General features: G+C 39.4%; 1 protein-coding gene across 2 annotated transcripts; it reads left to right on the top strand.

Moving 5' to 3' along the window:
* The first annotated feature begins 337 nt into the window (after positions 1–337).
* LOC117805954 (ELAV-like protein 1) lies at positions 338–8,839 on the top strand. Of its 2 annotated transcripts, none has more exons than XM_034674605.1 (8): positions 338–535; positions 854–903; positions 2,629–2,694; positions 2,826–2,994; positions 6,583–6,686; positions 7,256–7,409; positions 7,977–8,202; positions 8,489–8,839. In XM_034674605.1, exons 2-8 carry the CDS (start codon positions 868–870, stop codon positions 8,805–8,807), a joined length of 1,074 nt encoding a protein of 357 aa, XP_034530496.1. In that variant the 5' UTR covers positions 338–535; positions 854–867; the 3' UTR covers positions 8,808–8,839. The 2 variants fall into 2 exon arrangements, with proteins under 2 accessions (XP_034530496.1, XP_034530486.1); XM_034674595.1 differs by having other exon boundaries at positions 7,968–8,202.
* Positions 8,840–12,687: the final 3,848 nt, after the last annotated feature.

Below are 12,687 nucleotides of genomic sequence, written 5' to 3'. Positions count from 1 at the left end.
CTTGTTGTCCAGGTGTACACCTAGAATCATACACCAAGAATACACACATAGAATTCTTTATCAAAACAGAATATAAACATTATGTTTCTAAACATTTATATTACTTTTTAACCCAGCTTGAGTAGAAAAGGCTACTCCAGCACAGTAGGTGGCGATCCCACAGTGTTACAATGGTGGGGCCCTCCAACCCCCAACATGGGGCAGGAGGGCACAAAGTGGAAAATCTCGCGTTACCTCTTGGGTTATCTGAGGATGAAGAGGGTAATCTCGCGTTACTGCTCCAGTGTTATCTGAGGATGAAGAGGGTAATCTCGCGTTACTTCTTCAGTGGTATGTGAGGATGAAGCGGGTAATCTCGCGTGACTTCACTCAGAGTGGGTTTGTTGCTGGTGTGTGGAGCGGAGAGCTGCATCAATTTAAAGAAAAGCTGCTTTTTCCTCACAGCCGCTTTGTGATTTTTGTAAAACGACCTTGGATTTAGGACAGCGTCAGACTTGTCCTTCACCTGTTCCCTACCTGTCCGCTGTAGCTTCAGGTAAGAGTGTTAAAGCTGAAGCAGTGTTAGCTCCCGCGTTAGCCACAGTGAGTCTTTGTGTGACCGATGCTGAGAAGTAGCTAACCTTAGCATGTTGTTAACATTTTCTTCCTCTCAGAAGTAATTCATACAAACATTTACAGGTTCTGTTGTTTACCTTTCCACGAGCTGTAGCAGATTTACACCGCATGTCATGCCTAACCGGTCTGAACCCGCTACAGCTACGACCGAAAACGAACACCATCGATCTTTGCCGACCATTCCCGACGTTGACCGAGTGTTGCCGAGCTCTCAGTAACAGTTATCTGTTTGTTTCAGACGCAGAGAGTCTCATGGCGCTCCGACGAGGACACATCCGGTACCTGAAGGTGAGTTTGATCTAATGTGTCTTTTAAAGTTTGACTTTATCTTAACCCCCCTGTTATGTTCGTTTCTCTGGAACAGCAATAATGTTCCTGGGTCAATTTGACCGGGGGCATATTCAATTATCCAAAAGTGTCAGAACCCAAAAAATCAAAATACACATTTATTTAAAATCTCATTTTTAACTCCATTACTAACCATTTAAATCAAGAATTAGTCCATTGGTGTTCTTTAATTCTCACAGATCATGGTTCAATGAGGACAACTCACTCATTTTTCATTACAATTAATGTAAAAACGTTTTTAATGCACATTGGAAAGCCCTATATATAAATACAAGTTTTACATGACATAGATTTTTGTTTATTTCATTTTACATTTTGAATTTTATTAATGAATAAAGGCATAAGTTTGAATAATGTATGAAAAATGAATTGTTCTGAACACGTCGGGGGTCGGGGAATCTGTGGACTGAACAAAGTTAGACATTTAGGTTCTCCTCAGTGAGCCTTCAATGCATCTGTGCGCGTGCGTGAGTGTGTAAATACACAGGCATGGCTAAATATATAGATACCTTTAATGTATAAGAAACATATTAATTTGTCATGCTTTACAAAAAGAGATTTCAGTTGGAGATGTAGAACAAAGAGGAGCTCTCATACATTGTCAGTGTTTGATCTTAAAAAAGTGGGATGTTTATTTTTAAGTACATGTTCTGTATTTTAAAGGGATGGTCGTCTTTTCTGGGGGGTTTTTGCAGTGTGGATGTTTGAGGTTCTTGTCAACATTAAGTGTATTACACTCAGATGATACCGCTCAGTTTTAAAAACTTCCAGAGAACCAGAACAGAATACTATCAACCTCTGCAGACAGTCGGCTCTACCACATCATTATGGTCATTTTAACAAACTCAAACCAAACAGTTACATCAGCGTGAGTGCATGTTAATTTAAAAAAATCTTTCAGCCCATTACTTGGCTGTCAGAAAGACGTTTTTAATGCACATTGGAAAGCCCTATATATAAATACAATAGTTTTACATGACATAGATTTTTGTTTATACTATGTTACATTTTGAATTTTTTTTTTTTATGAAGTGATGTTGATAAAGTAACCTCTTCTGTCGCATACAGATTTGTATGGTACATTTAGCCTGTTTTGAAGGCATATATTGCCTAATATAGACTTCAAAAAGGGCCAGTTTGACCCGTAATGTAACAGGAGGGTTAAAGTGTGAGTCGCAGGTAAATTGTTTTACACCATAATCCCATAATTTCACCTGCAAATACATGCTGAGAAAGTTCATATCTGTTTTTGTGTGTTATACACTTCATACAGGTGCACAATTATAAGATAAAGTGGTTGTTTTTGGTTATGTTACTAAAAAAAAACAAAAAAAACCCCGTTTTTTCCTCTCATGATGGCATCATGTGACGTCACACCGAGGACACCTTTGCCTCCCTCAATGTGAAATAGTGGAGTCTGAAAATACTGGAGGATAACTACAGACTGAACGGACAAACTAAGATAAAACTTTATTCATAAGAATGATGATTCCTCGACAGTTCTACTTACATCAGTTAAAAATAAGGACTAACCCGTCTTATATTAGAAACAATCTGATGAAAAATATATACATAGACAATCTTAACCGTATTGTCTGCTAACATAAAATAAAATAATACTCTCTGTGTGCCTTAATGGTTGTTTTTTGTGTGTTTGTGTCGCAGGTGTGTGAGGTGCAGTCGTCTCAGAGCGATGTTGGGCCACACACCCCTAAAGGAGGAGCTGCAATGGTGACATTTTTATATGATTGGCTGAAATAATTATTGCATACTGTACATAATTTGATCCTGAAGTTGTTGCATTGTATGAGGTGTGTCAGGTGAGAAGATGAAGTCTTTAAAGTGCGCTTGTGTGTTTTCAGGAGCTGTACAATAACGGGTACAGCGAGCATATTATGGAGGATGAAGATGCCAGAACCAACCTGATTGTAAACTACCTTCCTCAAAGCATGAGCCAGGATGAGCTGAGGAGCCTTTTCAGCAGCGTGGGCGATGTTGAGTCGGCCAAGCTGATCCGCGACAAGGTGGCAGGTAAAAACAATACAATATTAATAAAGTTCTACCGTAGACTTGTGAAGCACTAAAGTAGTACTAAAGCAGGACTAATGTAGCACTAAAGCAAGACTAATATAGTACTAGAGAAGAACTAATGTTGTACTAAAGCAGGACTAATGAAGTCCTAAAGCAGGACTAATGAAGTCCTAAAGCAGGACTAATGAAGTCCTAAAGCAGGACTAATTTAGCACTAAAGGTTCAAGATTCAATTTACTGTCATTCAATCATGTTAAAAACAGGAATTAACTAAAAATTTTACTCGGGTCCAGCAGCTTACAAAATAAATAAGCTAAAAATAAAAATAGACCCTATAAAAAAATAGAATATATAAATACATAACCTAAAAGCCTATAGTAAATGAATAAAAAAAACAGCATGTTAAAAAGAAAACTGCAGTTGTATTTGCATGTTGTATTTGCATGCTGTCATAGCAGTAAAGTGCAGAGGACAGTATTGGGTATATAGTTCACAAGGCAGGACTAATCTAGTACTAAAGAACGAGAGTACGAGAGAGTACGAGAGAAGAACTAATGTAGTACAAATCAGGACTAATGTCTTATTAAAGTAGGACTAATGTAGGAGGTAAGCTAGACTAATGTCTTACTTAAACAGGACTTATGTAGTACTGAAGCAGGATTTATTTAGTCCAAAAGCAGGACTAATGTAGTATGTAAGCTTGACCAATGTAGTACGTAAGCAGGACTAGTGTAGTGCGTAAGCAGGACTTATTTAGTACTAAAGCATGTCTTATGTCTTACTAAAGCAGGACTAATGTGGTACCAAAGCGGGACTAATGTAGTACTGAAATAGGACTAAAATACTTGTGCATTAGTTTTGCGATGTTACAGCAGAAGACAGCTGCTGAGAGCTTTTCTCACAACACTAACCTGTACTTTATCAGTTCTTGGTGCTCAACGCTCTGATGTAGTACTGCAGTTCTACTGAGTACCATGCCTGAGTACTGTATATCTGTGCACCAGGTCTGGGTACTGCTGTACCAATTGGCAGACACAGTAATGCTGCAGTATTACCTGCGTACCGTCAGTGCTGTTGGAGTAGTTTGTACGGATATGAAGCTCAAGGTTTGATGGGTAACTTAATACTAATACTTTGAGTAACAAACATTGAGTTAACCCAGTCTACCTCTTTGCATTAGTCTGTTGCTGTAGTATTAATAGTAGTAACATCTCTGCAGTAGTTGTAGTACTTTTTGCAGTATTTTCTGTGTGCTCTTGTCTTTTTCTGCAGCACTTTTATGTTTTTTGTTTTTATTTTCATTTTTCAACGAGATGCTGATTTAACAAGTCTGTTTTTTTTTCAAGAACATTTCTGTGATATCAAACTGATTTTTTTGAACTGTTCTTTGTAACATTTTGTTATTTTTCACACCAGGTGTAGTGACCACTGTTTCACAGGTATCTGATGGTCATTTATTTGACTGTACAGAGCAATAATCTTATTTACATATTTAATATTTCTAGAGCAAACATTTGTATTTTGTTATTTTTTGATACAAACAAACTGTAAATGTTAACATTTTATCCTTAATGAGATGAGTCCTTTTGTTTTTAACATTTAAAATTGATTTAATGCCATTTGGAAAATGTTTAATTGTTTTCACATTTATTTTTCTTCAGGATTTTAAAATGTTTGTAAAGTTTGAATAATGTATGAAAAATGAATTGTTCTGAACACGTCAGGGAATCTGTGGACTGAACAAAGTTAGACATTTAGGTTCTCCTCAGTGAGCCTTCAATGCATCTGTGCGCTTGCGTGAGTGTGTAAATACACAGGCATGACTAAATATATAGATACCTTAATGTATAAGACCTACAAATGAATATAACATATTCATTTGTCATGCTTTACAAAAAGAGATTTCAGTTGGAGATGTAGAACAAAGAGGAGCTCTCATACATTGTCAGTGTTTGATCTTAAAAAAGTGGGACGTTTATTTTTAAGTACATGTTCTGTATTTTAAAGGGATAGTCGTCTTTTCTGGGGGGTTTTGCAGTGTGGATGTTTGAGGTTCTTGTCAATATTAAGTGTATTACTCTCAGAGGATACCGCTCAGCTTGACCCCTTAGTTTAAAAACTTCCAGAGAACCAGAACAGAATACTATCAACCTCTGCAGACAGAGTCGGCTCTCCTACGTCATTATGGTCATTTTAACAAACACAAACCAAACAGTTACATCAGCGTGAGTGCATGTTAATTTAAAAAAATCTTTCAGCCCATTACTTAGCTGTCAGAAAGCCCAATTGTTTTTTAAAACACAGACGTGTACCTACACATGCAGTGCACCGATCAGCTGTTTACGTCTGCAGCTTCAAAGAGACAAAATACAACCAAACTAAAACCTGAGTGATTCTGACAGCGACATTGACACGCTGTTTACTTTGGACACAAGAGGACACTTTTATGAACTAGTTTACAGAGGAAGAAGAGACTCAACTGACCAAACGAGAGAAGGGGGAAATCTCTGTGCTAACTGGAGAGCAGTTACCTGGTGGTGAAGGTGTGTAAACTATTAGCCCATGAACCCAGAAAGCTCCTGCTGTCAGGAGTGGCACTTGGTAACAGCAGTACTTCGGGACCTTTCTGAATCAGAGGATACCATCTAGAATTCCCTGCCTCACTGAACACCACTATATTACCTACTTTCTTCAATTTTCCGAAGTAACATCAGAAAAGCTGAATGGAAGTGCGTTTTTTTTCTTCCTTTTTTAGCTCTCATTGTTTTTTACAGCGTAATGGCAAAACCAATGGTCCACACCATATGTTAACCATATCACAATACACTGTGTTAGCTGCTGAAGGGAACACTAAGCTGAAACACTGCAGTGCTTAAAGTTATCTCAGACTGAGAAATATCAAAATTCATAATGCATCAGCGACTCGCACATCACAGACCTGAACAGCTGATCAGCGCGCTGCAGGTGGAGGAACACCTATGTTTCACATTCATGAGAACTGCAAAAACTTAGCGTCTTTCTGTAGGCAAAGTAAAGTGCTGAAAATGTTAGTAATAGAGCATACACTCACTCTGACATCACTGTTTGGTATGATTATGTTGAAAGATCTAAATGACATGTTAGAGCTGATGCCGTCTGAGGTTGATGGTTTAGCTTCTGTTCGGATTCTCCAGCCTGTTTCCTTCAGAGGGGCCAAGCTGCCCGGCGCCCCTGTGGGTAACACTCTTACTATTGACAAACACCTCATACAACCAGACTTAAAAAAAAAAAAACTGTCTCGTTTTAAAAACTGAAAAAAGAGGTCTCACTTTAAGTTTTTATTATTCAAAGAATTGAAAGAGAGCTCTGACTTTGATTTAATTTTTGTGTTTGAAAATCTAATTTAGGAGGTCTCACTGAGTCATATTTCAGTACTTAAATATATTCTGTTGTCTTGGGGTTTCTTGGTTTGTTCAGAACAACTGTCTGTTTTCAAACACTGTGAATTTTTTCTGTTTTTTTATCAGTATGTGAATCTCCAGGATGTGTGGCTTCTTTAACAGAGAGTTTTGTTATTTTATTTTGTTGTTTTCCTTTGTGTTTCTCTAGGCCACAGTTTAGGTTACGGCTTTGTTAACTTTGTTAACCCTAGTGATGCAGAGAGGGCTATCAGTACCCTCAATGGCCTGAGGCTACAGTCTAAAACTATCAAGGTAAAGTGCAAAAGGTGCTCTTTGATTTTCCTGTCTCAACTGATAGATGTGTTATGTTCCCTGGACAGTAGAGGGCGCTCTCTCCTGCAAACTGTCTGATGGATGAAGGTATTTTTTTTAATTCTGCTGTCATGTTTTTATTTTTTTCTGACTCCGTAAATTACTCTTAGCCTGTTTTTTGAAGTCTACACTTGTCAACACTGAATCTGTGAATTTTCTTCAGTTCAGTGTGACGATGTGCCAAGCTTTTGTTTTCATAAATTTATGCTTTTCTTTTGGACAAGTGTGTAATGTTCTGAGCCTGTTTGAATACTTTGATATTTTATTTCTTATTTATTTCCTTTTTTGTTGTTGTTTTTTTTTTGTTTTTGTTTTTTTTGGGGTGTGGGAACAAATATGGAAAGTATTTTTTTATTTGAATATTTAAAGATATTAAATTCTCTGGATTTTATTTACAAACTTGATGTAAATATACTTGTATTTTGTCCAGTGTTTATTTTTTTTATTTACTTTAATCATTTCTGAATGTCATGGTGACAGATTGAACACTTCCTGTTATCTCCCTGCAGGTTTCGTTTGCACGGCCGAGTTCGGATACAATCAAAGACGCTAACTTGTACATCAGCGGGCTGCCGAGGAACCTTAGCCAGACTGACCTGGAGGACATGTTTGCTCGCTTTGGACGCATCATCAACTCCAGAGTGCTGGTCGACCAGGCCTCAGGTACTGCACACTCTGTTACGGCCCTCATTCATCAAACGTGTCTACAACCAGGAATGGTCATTTCCACACTAAGATTGGCATTTATCAATCTTGACGCGGGCTGAGGTTATGCTCAAATCCAGCGCCAGGTCTCAGCTCGGGTAAGCAAGTTTTCTTGTCGGAGTGGAAACCTGTGCAGCAAATAAATTTGTCTGTGGCAGAGAATTAGATCATATTAGTGCAGTGCATTTTTTAACAGAGTTTCACAAAATAATATTTAGATAGTCAAATTTGATATGACACCTCAAATGTATTTTATATTTCACTCTGCCTCTCCCAATCCCTATAAAATACATCTATTTAAATGATTTGTTTTCAGCCGACACATTTATCAACACTTGATCATGTGCACGCTGTGATTTGTCCAGATAAGCACGTTTCACAGATTACACGTGAACCCTGTCTTACCCTGATATCTGCCCTGGTATTTACACCAGATTGATGAATGAGGGCCAATATGACCAATAACAGTCATCCTGTGTTCAGATATCTCACTTAATTTAATATTTAACCTCACTGGCGGCTCAGGTATGTCCCGGGGCGTTGCCTTCATCCGATTTGATAAGAGGGCAGAGGCGGAAGACGCTGTCAAACACCTGAACGGCCACACCCCTCCTGGAAGCTCTGAGCCAATAACAGTCAAGTTTGCTGCCAACCCCAATCAAGCTAGGAACTCCCAGATGGTGTCACAGATGTATCATGGCCAATCGAGGCGCTATGGAGGACCTGTCCATCACCAGGCCCAGAGGTTCAGGTAAGCTCCCAAAACCTTTTTTTTTAAACTCCTGGTGTTTTCTATTCCAGCGAAAATAAAAATTCTGGATATTTTATCGTTGTAAAGCTTGTGGCATTAAAAAGTACATATCAATTATTCTGACGACCTTAGGAGAGACTGTGGCCATCTTTAATTAGGATACGGTCACTGACTTCGGTTAGAATAATTTCAACATTAATAAGATTTCTGTTTCCTGTTACTCACCTAGGGGTCATGCTATAATCTGATTGGCTGTTTATGGCATGTCTTTCCTGTTTTTCTACAGGTTTTCTCCAATGAGTGTGGATCACATGAGCGGGGGAGGAGGAGTCTCAGGGAGCTCGTCCTCCGGTTGGTGCATCTTCATTTATAACCTGGGTCAGGACGCAGATGAGGCTATCCTGTGGCAGATGTTTGGACCATTCGGCGCCGTCATCAACGTGAAGGTGATCCGAGATTTCAACACCAACAAGTGCAAAGGGTTTGGCTTCGTTACCATGACGAACTACGAGGAGGCCGCAATGGCGATCCACAGCCTGAATGGGTACCGGCTGGGAGACAAAGTCCTGCAGGTGTCCTTCAAAACCAGCAAAGGACACAAGTAGAGATCAATAAGAGGGAGGAGGGGGGATGGAAATGAGACTGGGGGGGTGGGTGAGGAGGATGGGGGTGGCCGGGGGAAGGGGGTGGAAGAGAGGGAGGGGAAAAGGAGGAGTTTAAACTCTCCTAAGAGGAGAGGTTTTTCTTGTCAGTCTGACGAGCCATCAGGTGCGAGAGAGTTTCAGAAGCTGTGATTGTGTTAATGTGAGTTCCTGTTTTTTTCCCAGCATGCTCTGCTTCTTCAAACTGAAGCCATTTCTCTGTACTGATTTTATTTCTCTTATTCGTATCTTATTTTTAAATTGCAGCTTCATTGTGATGGACTGTTTATTCAGTAATAAATCTGTTCACAGATAACTTCTGTTACTGTCTTTTTTTATATTGTTGAGAAGTTTTTGTTTTTCATTAAACCAAAAAGAACAGCAATTTGAAATCTGCGATAATGGTGAAGGAAGAGTGGTGTTACTGTCTGGTCAGCAGTTTCACCATGATTGTGGTGGTGTGTGCCTAGCTAGACTGAGATATACAGTGTTTATATGCAACCTTTTCAAAACTCTAGGCTTGTTAATATAATCCTATGTGAAGCACTGAATACAGCTTGAAACCCTCTAAACTAAAATAGTGTCCAATGCATAAAATATGGACGTCGTATCCATGACGTCACCCATCTGTTTCTGAAGCGCTGTTTTGAGGTGACTGTGACGTGAAGAGGTGGGCTTTGAGCCTCCTAGCCAACAGCTACAGTGTTCCCGTTCAAGTCAGCTGTGCCTCTCGGACTCGTAATCTCAATATCCTAGAAATTGCCTTGTTATGAAAAAATTCACCACCCGTATAGTATGTGCCGATCGAGAAATGAGCTGTCCAGACTAGAGCTGAAGATATTTATCCGAACCCGACCCGGTTGGGTCGGTTTCGGGCAAAAAAAAAAGAGTATTTCACAACCAGCTAAAAAATCCTCACAGTAGCTTTAAGTTATTGAACAAGGCTGCTTCTCGATGTTTCACTACTTCCTGACAGTGACAGGATAACCTACAAAAAAAACATGTCCTGTTTCATTTTTAAAAAATGGTTGCCCTCTGTAAACATCCTAAACACTCTCGATCATTAATGCTGGCTAATAAATGTGACTTACATGACCTTCTGATGCCTGTCGGTCTGTCTAGTTCTGCCTGGCTCTTGGACTTGGTTCCTTGAATTGGCCACCAGGTCTTTTCCAGGAAGTTTGCGGTCTGCTTGCCTGTGGAGAAGTGAAGGGCCGCCACTGGAGACGTTTCCCTCCATTAAAACACCATGTGAACAAATGCTGTGAATGGCCAAGCTCCATTAATGTTGCTCAGACTGCCTCAAAGTACTGAAAATTTTCATGAGAACAAGTCAAACAGTCCAGCAGTGACTGGTCTCTTTTTCTTCAAACAAACAGAAATCACCAGCTGGATGAGATCAGTTCACTTCCTTCCAATGAAAACAACTAACATACGTTTTGTTTTGTCAAGCTGCAACTTTTTTCAAGCTCCTAATCTTCAACACAATAAAAGTTAAGTTGAAGGAAAGGGTTCATAAATGATATCGGCTGCATGTGAAGTCTTTTTTATTTGGTAAATCTGCTGACTTCTGAAAGGTATTGACCAAGAACATCACTTAGGAAGAGTGGTGCGGATGAATTCTGACAAATGTCATTATGACTAAATATTGTAGAGAGGACATTTAACACTGAAATAATTTAAGACAATTTTCATAAAGGTGAATTCTGCTAATTCTGCAAGCTGTTTTTTGAATCATGGATTGATTGCATTTCAGTCATTTGTTTATATTTTGAATAAATACTTTCATACATATGTCAGTGTAAGAATTTACTCTGAATCAACAACACCAACACAAAGAATAGAGATAGGATCCCAGTGTGTCAGTGTGCCAGTTCCCCCGGCAGTCTAAGTCTATAGCAGCACAACTAAGAGCTGGTCCAAGCCTGAACCAGATCTAATTATAAGCTTTATTAAAGAGGAAAGTTTTAAGCCTAAAGTTAAAAGTAGAGAGGGTGTCTTCCTCCCGGACCCTGACTGGTAGATGATTCCAAAGGAGAGGTGCCTGATAACTGAAAGCTCTACCTCCCATACTACTTTTAGAGACTTTAGGTACGACCAGCACTGTTCTGTAACTGCTGTTCTTTCTTTTTCCAGAAGATGTTAAGTGTTAGAGACAAATCTGTGTTGCTGATGTTTCTGTATGAATTTTTACATTCTTACATTACACTGATATGCCCAAAGTCAATCATAACAGAAGAAGTTAGATCTTTGATAATACCTTAGTGTAAAGGTAAGCATATTTTATAAGGAAAAGCCAGTTGAAAATTAATCAGTGAAACTGTGTTGTTACCATGAAGACAAAGTTTGTTTTTCTCACAATCTGCAGTGAAAACAAACCTTTCTTCCTCCTGGTGAGAATTTTGCTCTGTAGAAGCGTTTTACACCACAGTAGTCTTGACCTCCAAATTTTCAGCCATGAGTGTTCATATTTACTTCTTCCATTTTCACACCGAAAATGAAAGGCTGAAGTTGCATATTTTGTGGTAGCCTTGAGTAGAAATCCAAACAGTTCTGTATGTATTCTCTAAATGTTAATGATAAACAAACCGGCTGCATTACTAGATGCATTGTTTAAGCACACTTTCCCTCCTCAACCTCAACTCCTTTTCAAATATCCTTAATTACTCCCAAGGAGTGAAAAGGTGGAGGTTTCTGGGCACAAGACAACGTTAATACTCTACCATCAACAGGCTGCTGGTCTGTGCTCCATTCTCTAGAACTGATGCATGTTTTGTTTGTGTCCGGAATGTACAGAACCGGCTGCCTCTCCACTTCTTTCCCTTTTTCTTTCTGCAATTTTTTTTTCCAGACTGAAGAAGAATAGCAGGGCTTCATGACATGATGAGCTCTGAGCATTTCTAACAGATCTCCCCAGCTGAGGAGGTCTGCTGTCCAGCTGTTTGGACACTGAGGGGGACATAAAAGTTCCTCTCCTGCAGCCAGTGTTCCTCTTGCCCACAGAGTTTTCAGACTGTAGGCTAAAGGGCCAAATAAAGTACCTTAGTAAACAGAAATGTCCTTAAATGTCTCTACAGCCAGTATGTGAAAGAGTGATGAACACTTTTTGCAAATCACGAGTATGAGATCCCTTTACAGGACCTGAACTTCAGCTTTGTGTTATTGGTATGTCTGTTTTTATCATAGAAGCAAAAGAAAACCAAATAAATACCCTTTATGATGTTGCACTCAGTCAAAGATGGATGCAAAATCTTAGAAACGGTGTATGGGAAGTCTTATTCTTATTCTAGGAGATCAGCGGTGCACTGCGTGTGCAGTTTCATACAGTGCCTATCAGAGGTGGAATTCAAGTGAAGGCTCAAGTAGGTCATTAATCAGTATGGTGTTGTTCAGGGCTTAAATTAAGTACTTGGACTTGCTACTGGTTCTGCTCAGCTGCTGCTGCTGAGGGATGCCAGCGACGACAGGGACCATTATATAACTCTTCAGACTGTTTTGACATCAGTCGTCCTATCTGTGTCTAGAGGGGCCAAGAGAACATCAACACAGTAAACTGCACTCTGCGGGTCAGAGCAGGGTTTTAGTAAACGGGCAGCACATGAGGCAGAAAGACAGGGAACCTGATGTGCTTCATGAAGATGCCACATTAAAGGGTCAGTAACAACGACTTGTTCAGCCCATGATGGAAAAGGTGGTGAGGTTACTAACTGGTGAATACTCCTAATGTTATGAAACAGAAATCTGACTAAACGGGGGAAAGTAGGTATAATATGAAAGAATGGTTGTACATGTGGCACATGGGATTATTATCACTGGAAATGTATACAACTTTCCTCCATGCTGC

This window comes from Notolabrus celidotus, chromosome 2, assembly GCF_009762535.1.
Source record: "Notolabrus celidotus isolate fNotCel1 chromosome 2, fNotCel1.pri, whole genome shotgun sequence".
NCBI classification, from domain to species: Eukaryota; Metazoa; Chordata; class Actinopteri; order Labriformes; family Labridae; genus Notolabrus; species Notolabrus celidotus.
This window is presented reverse-complemented; position numbering and strand designations above follow the sequence as displayed.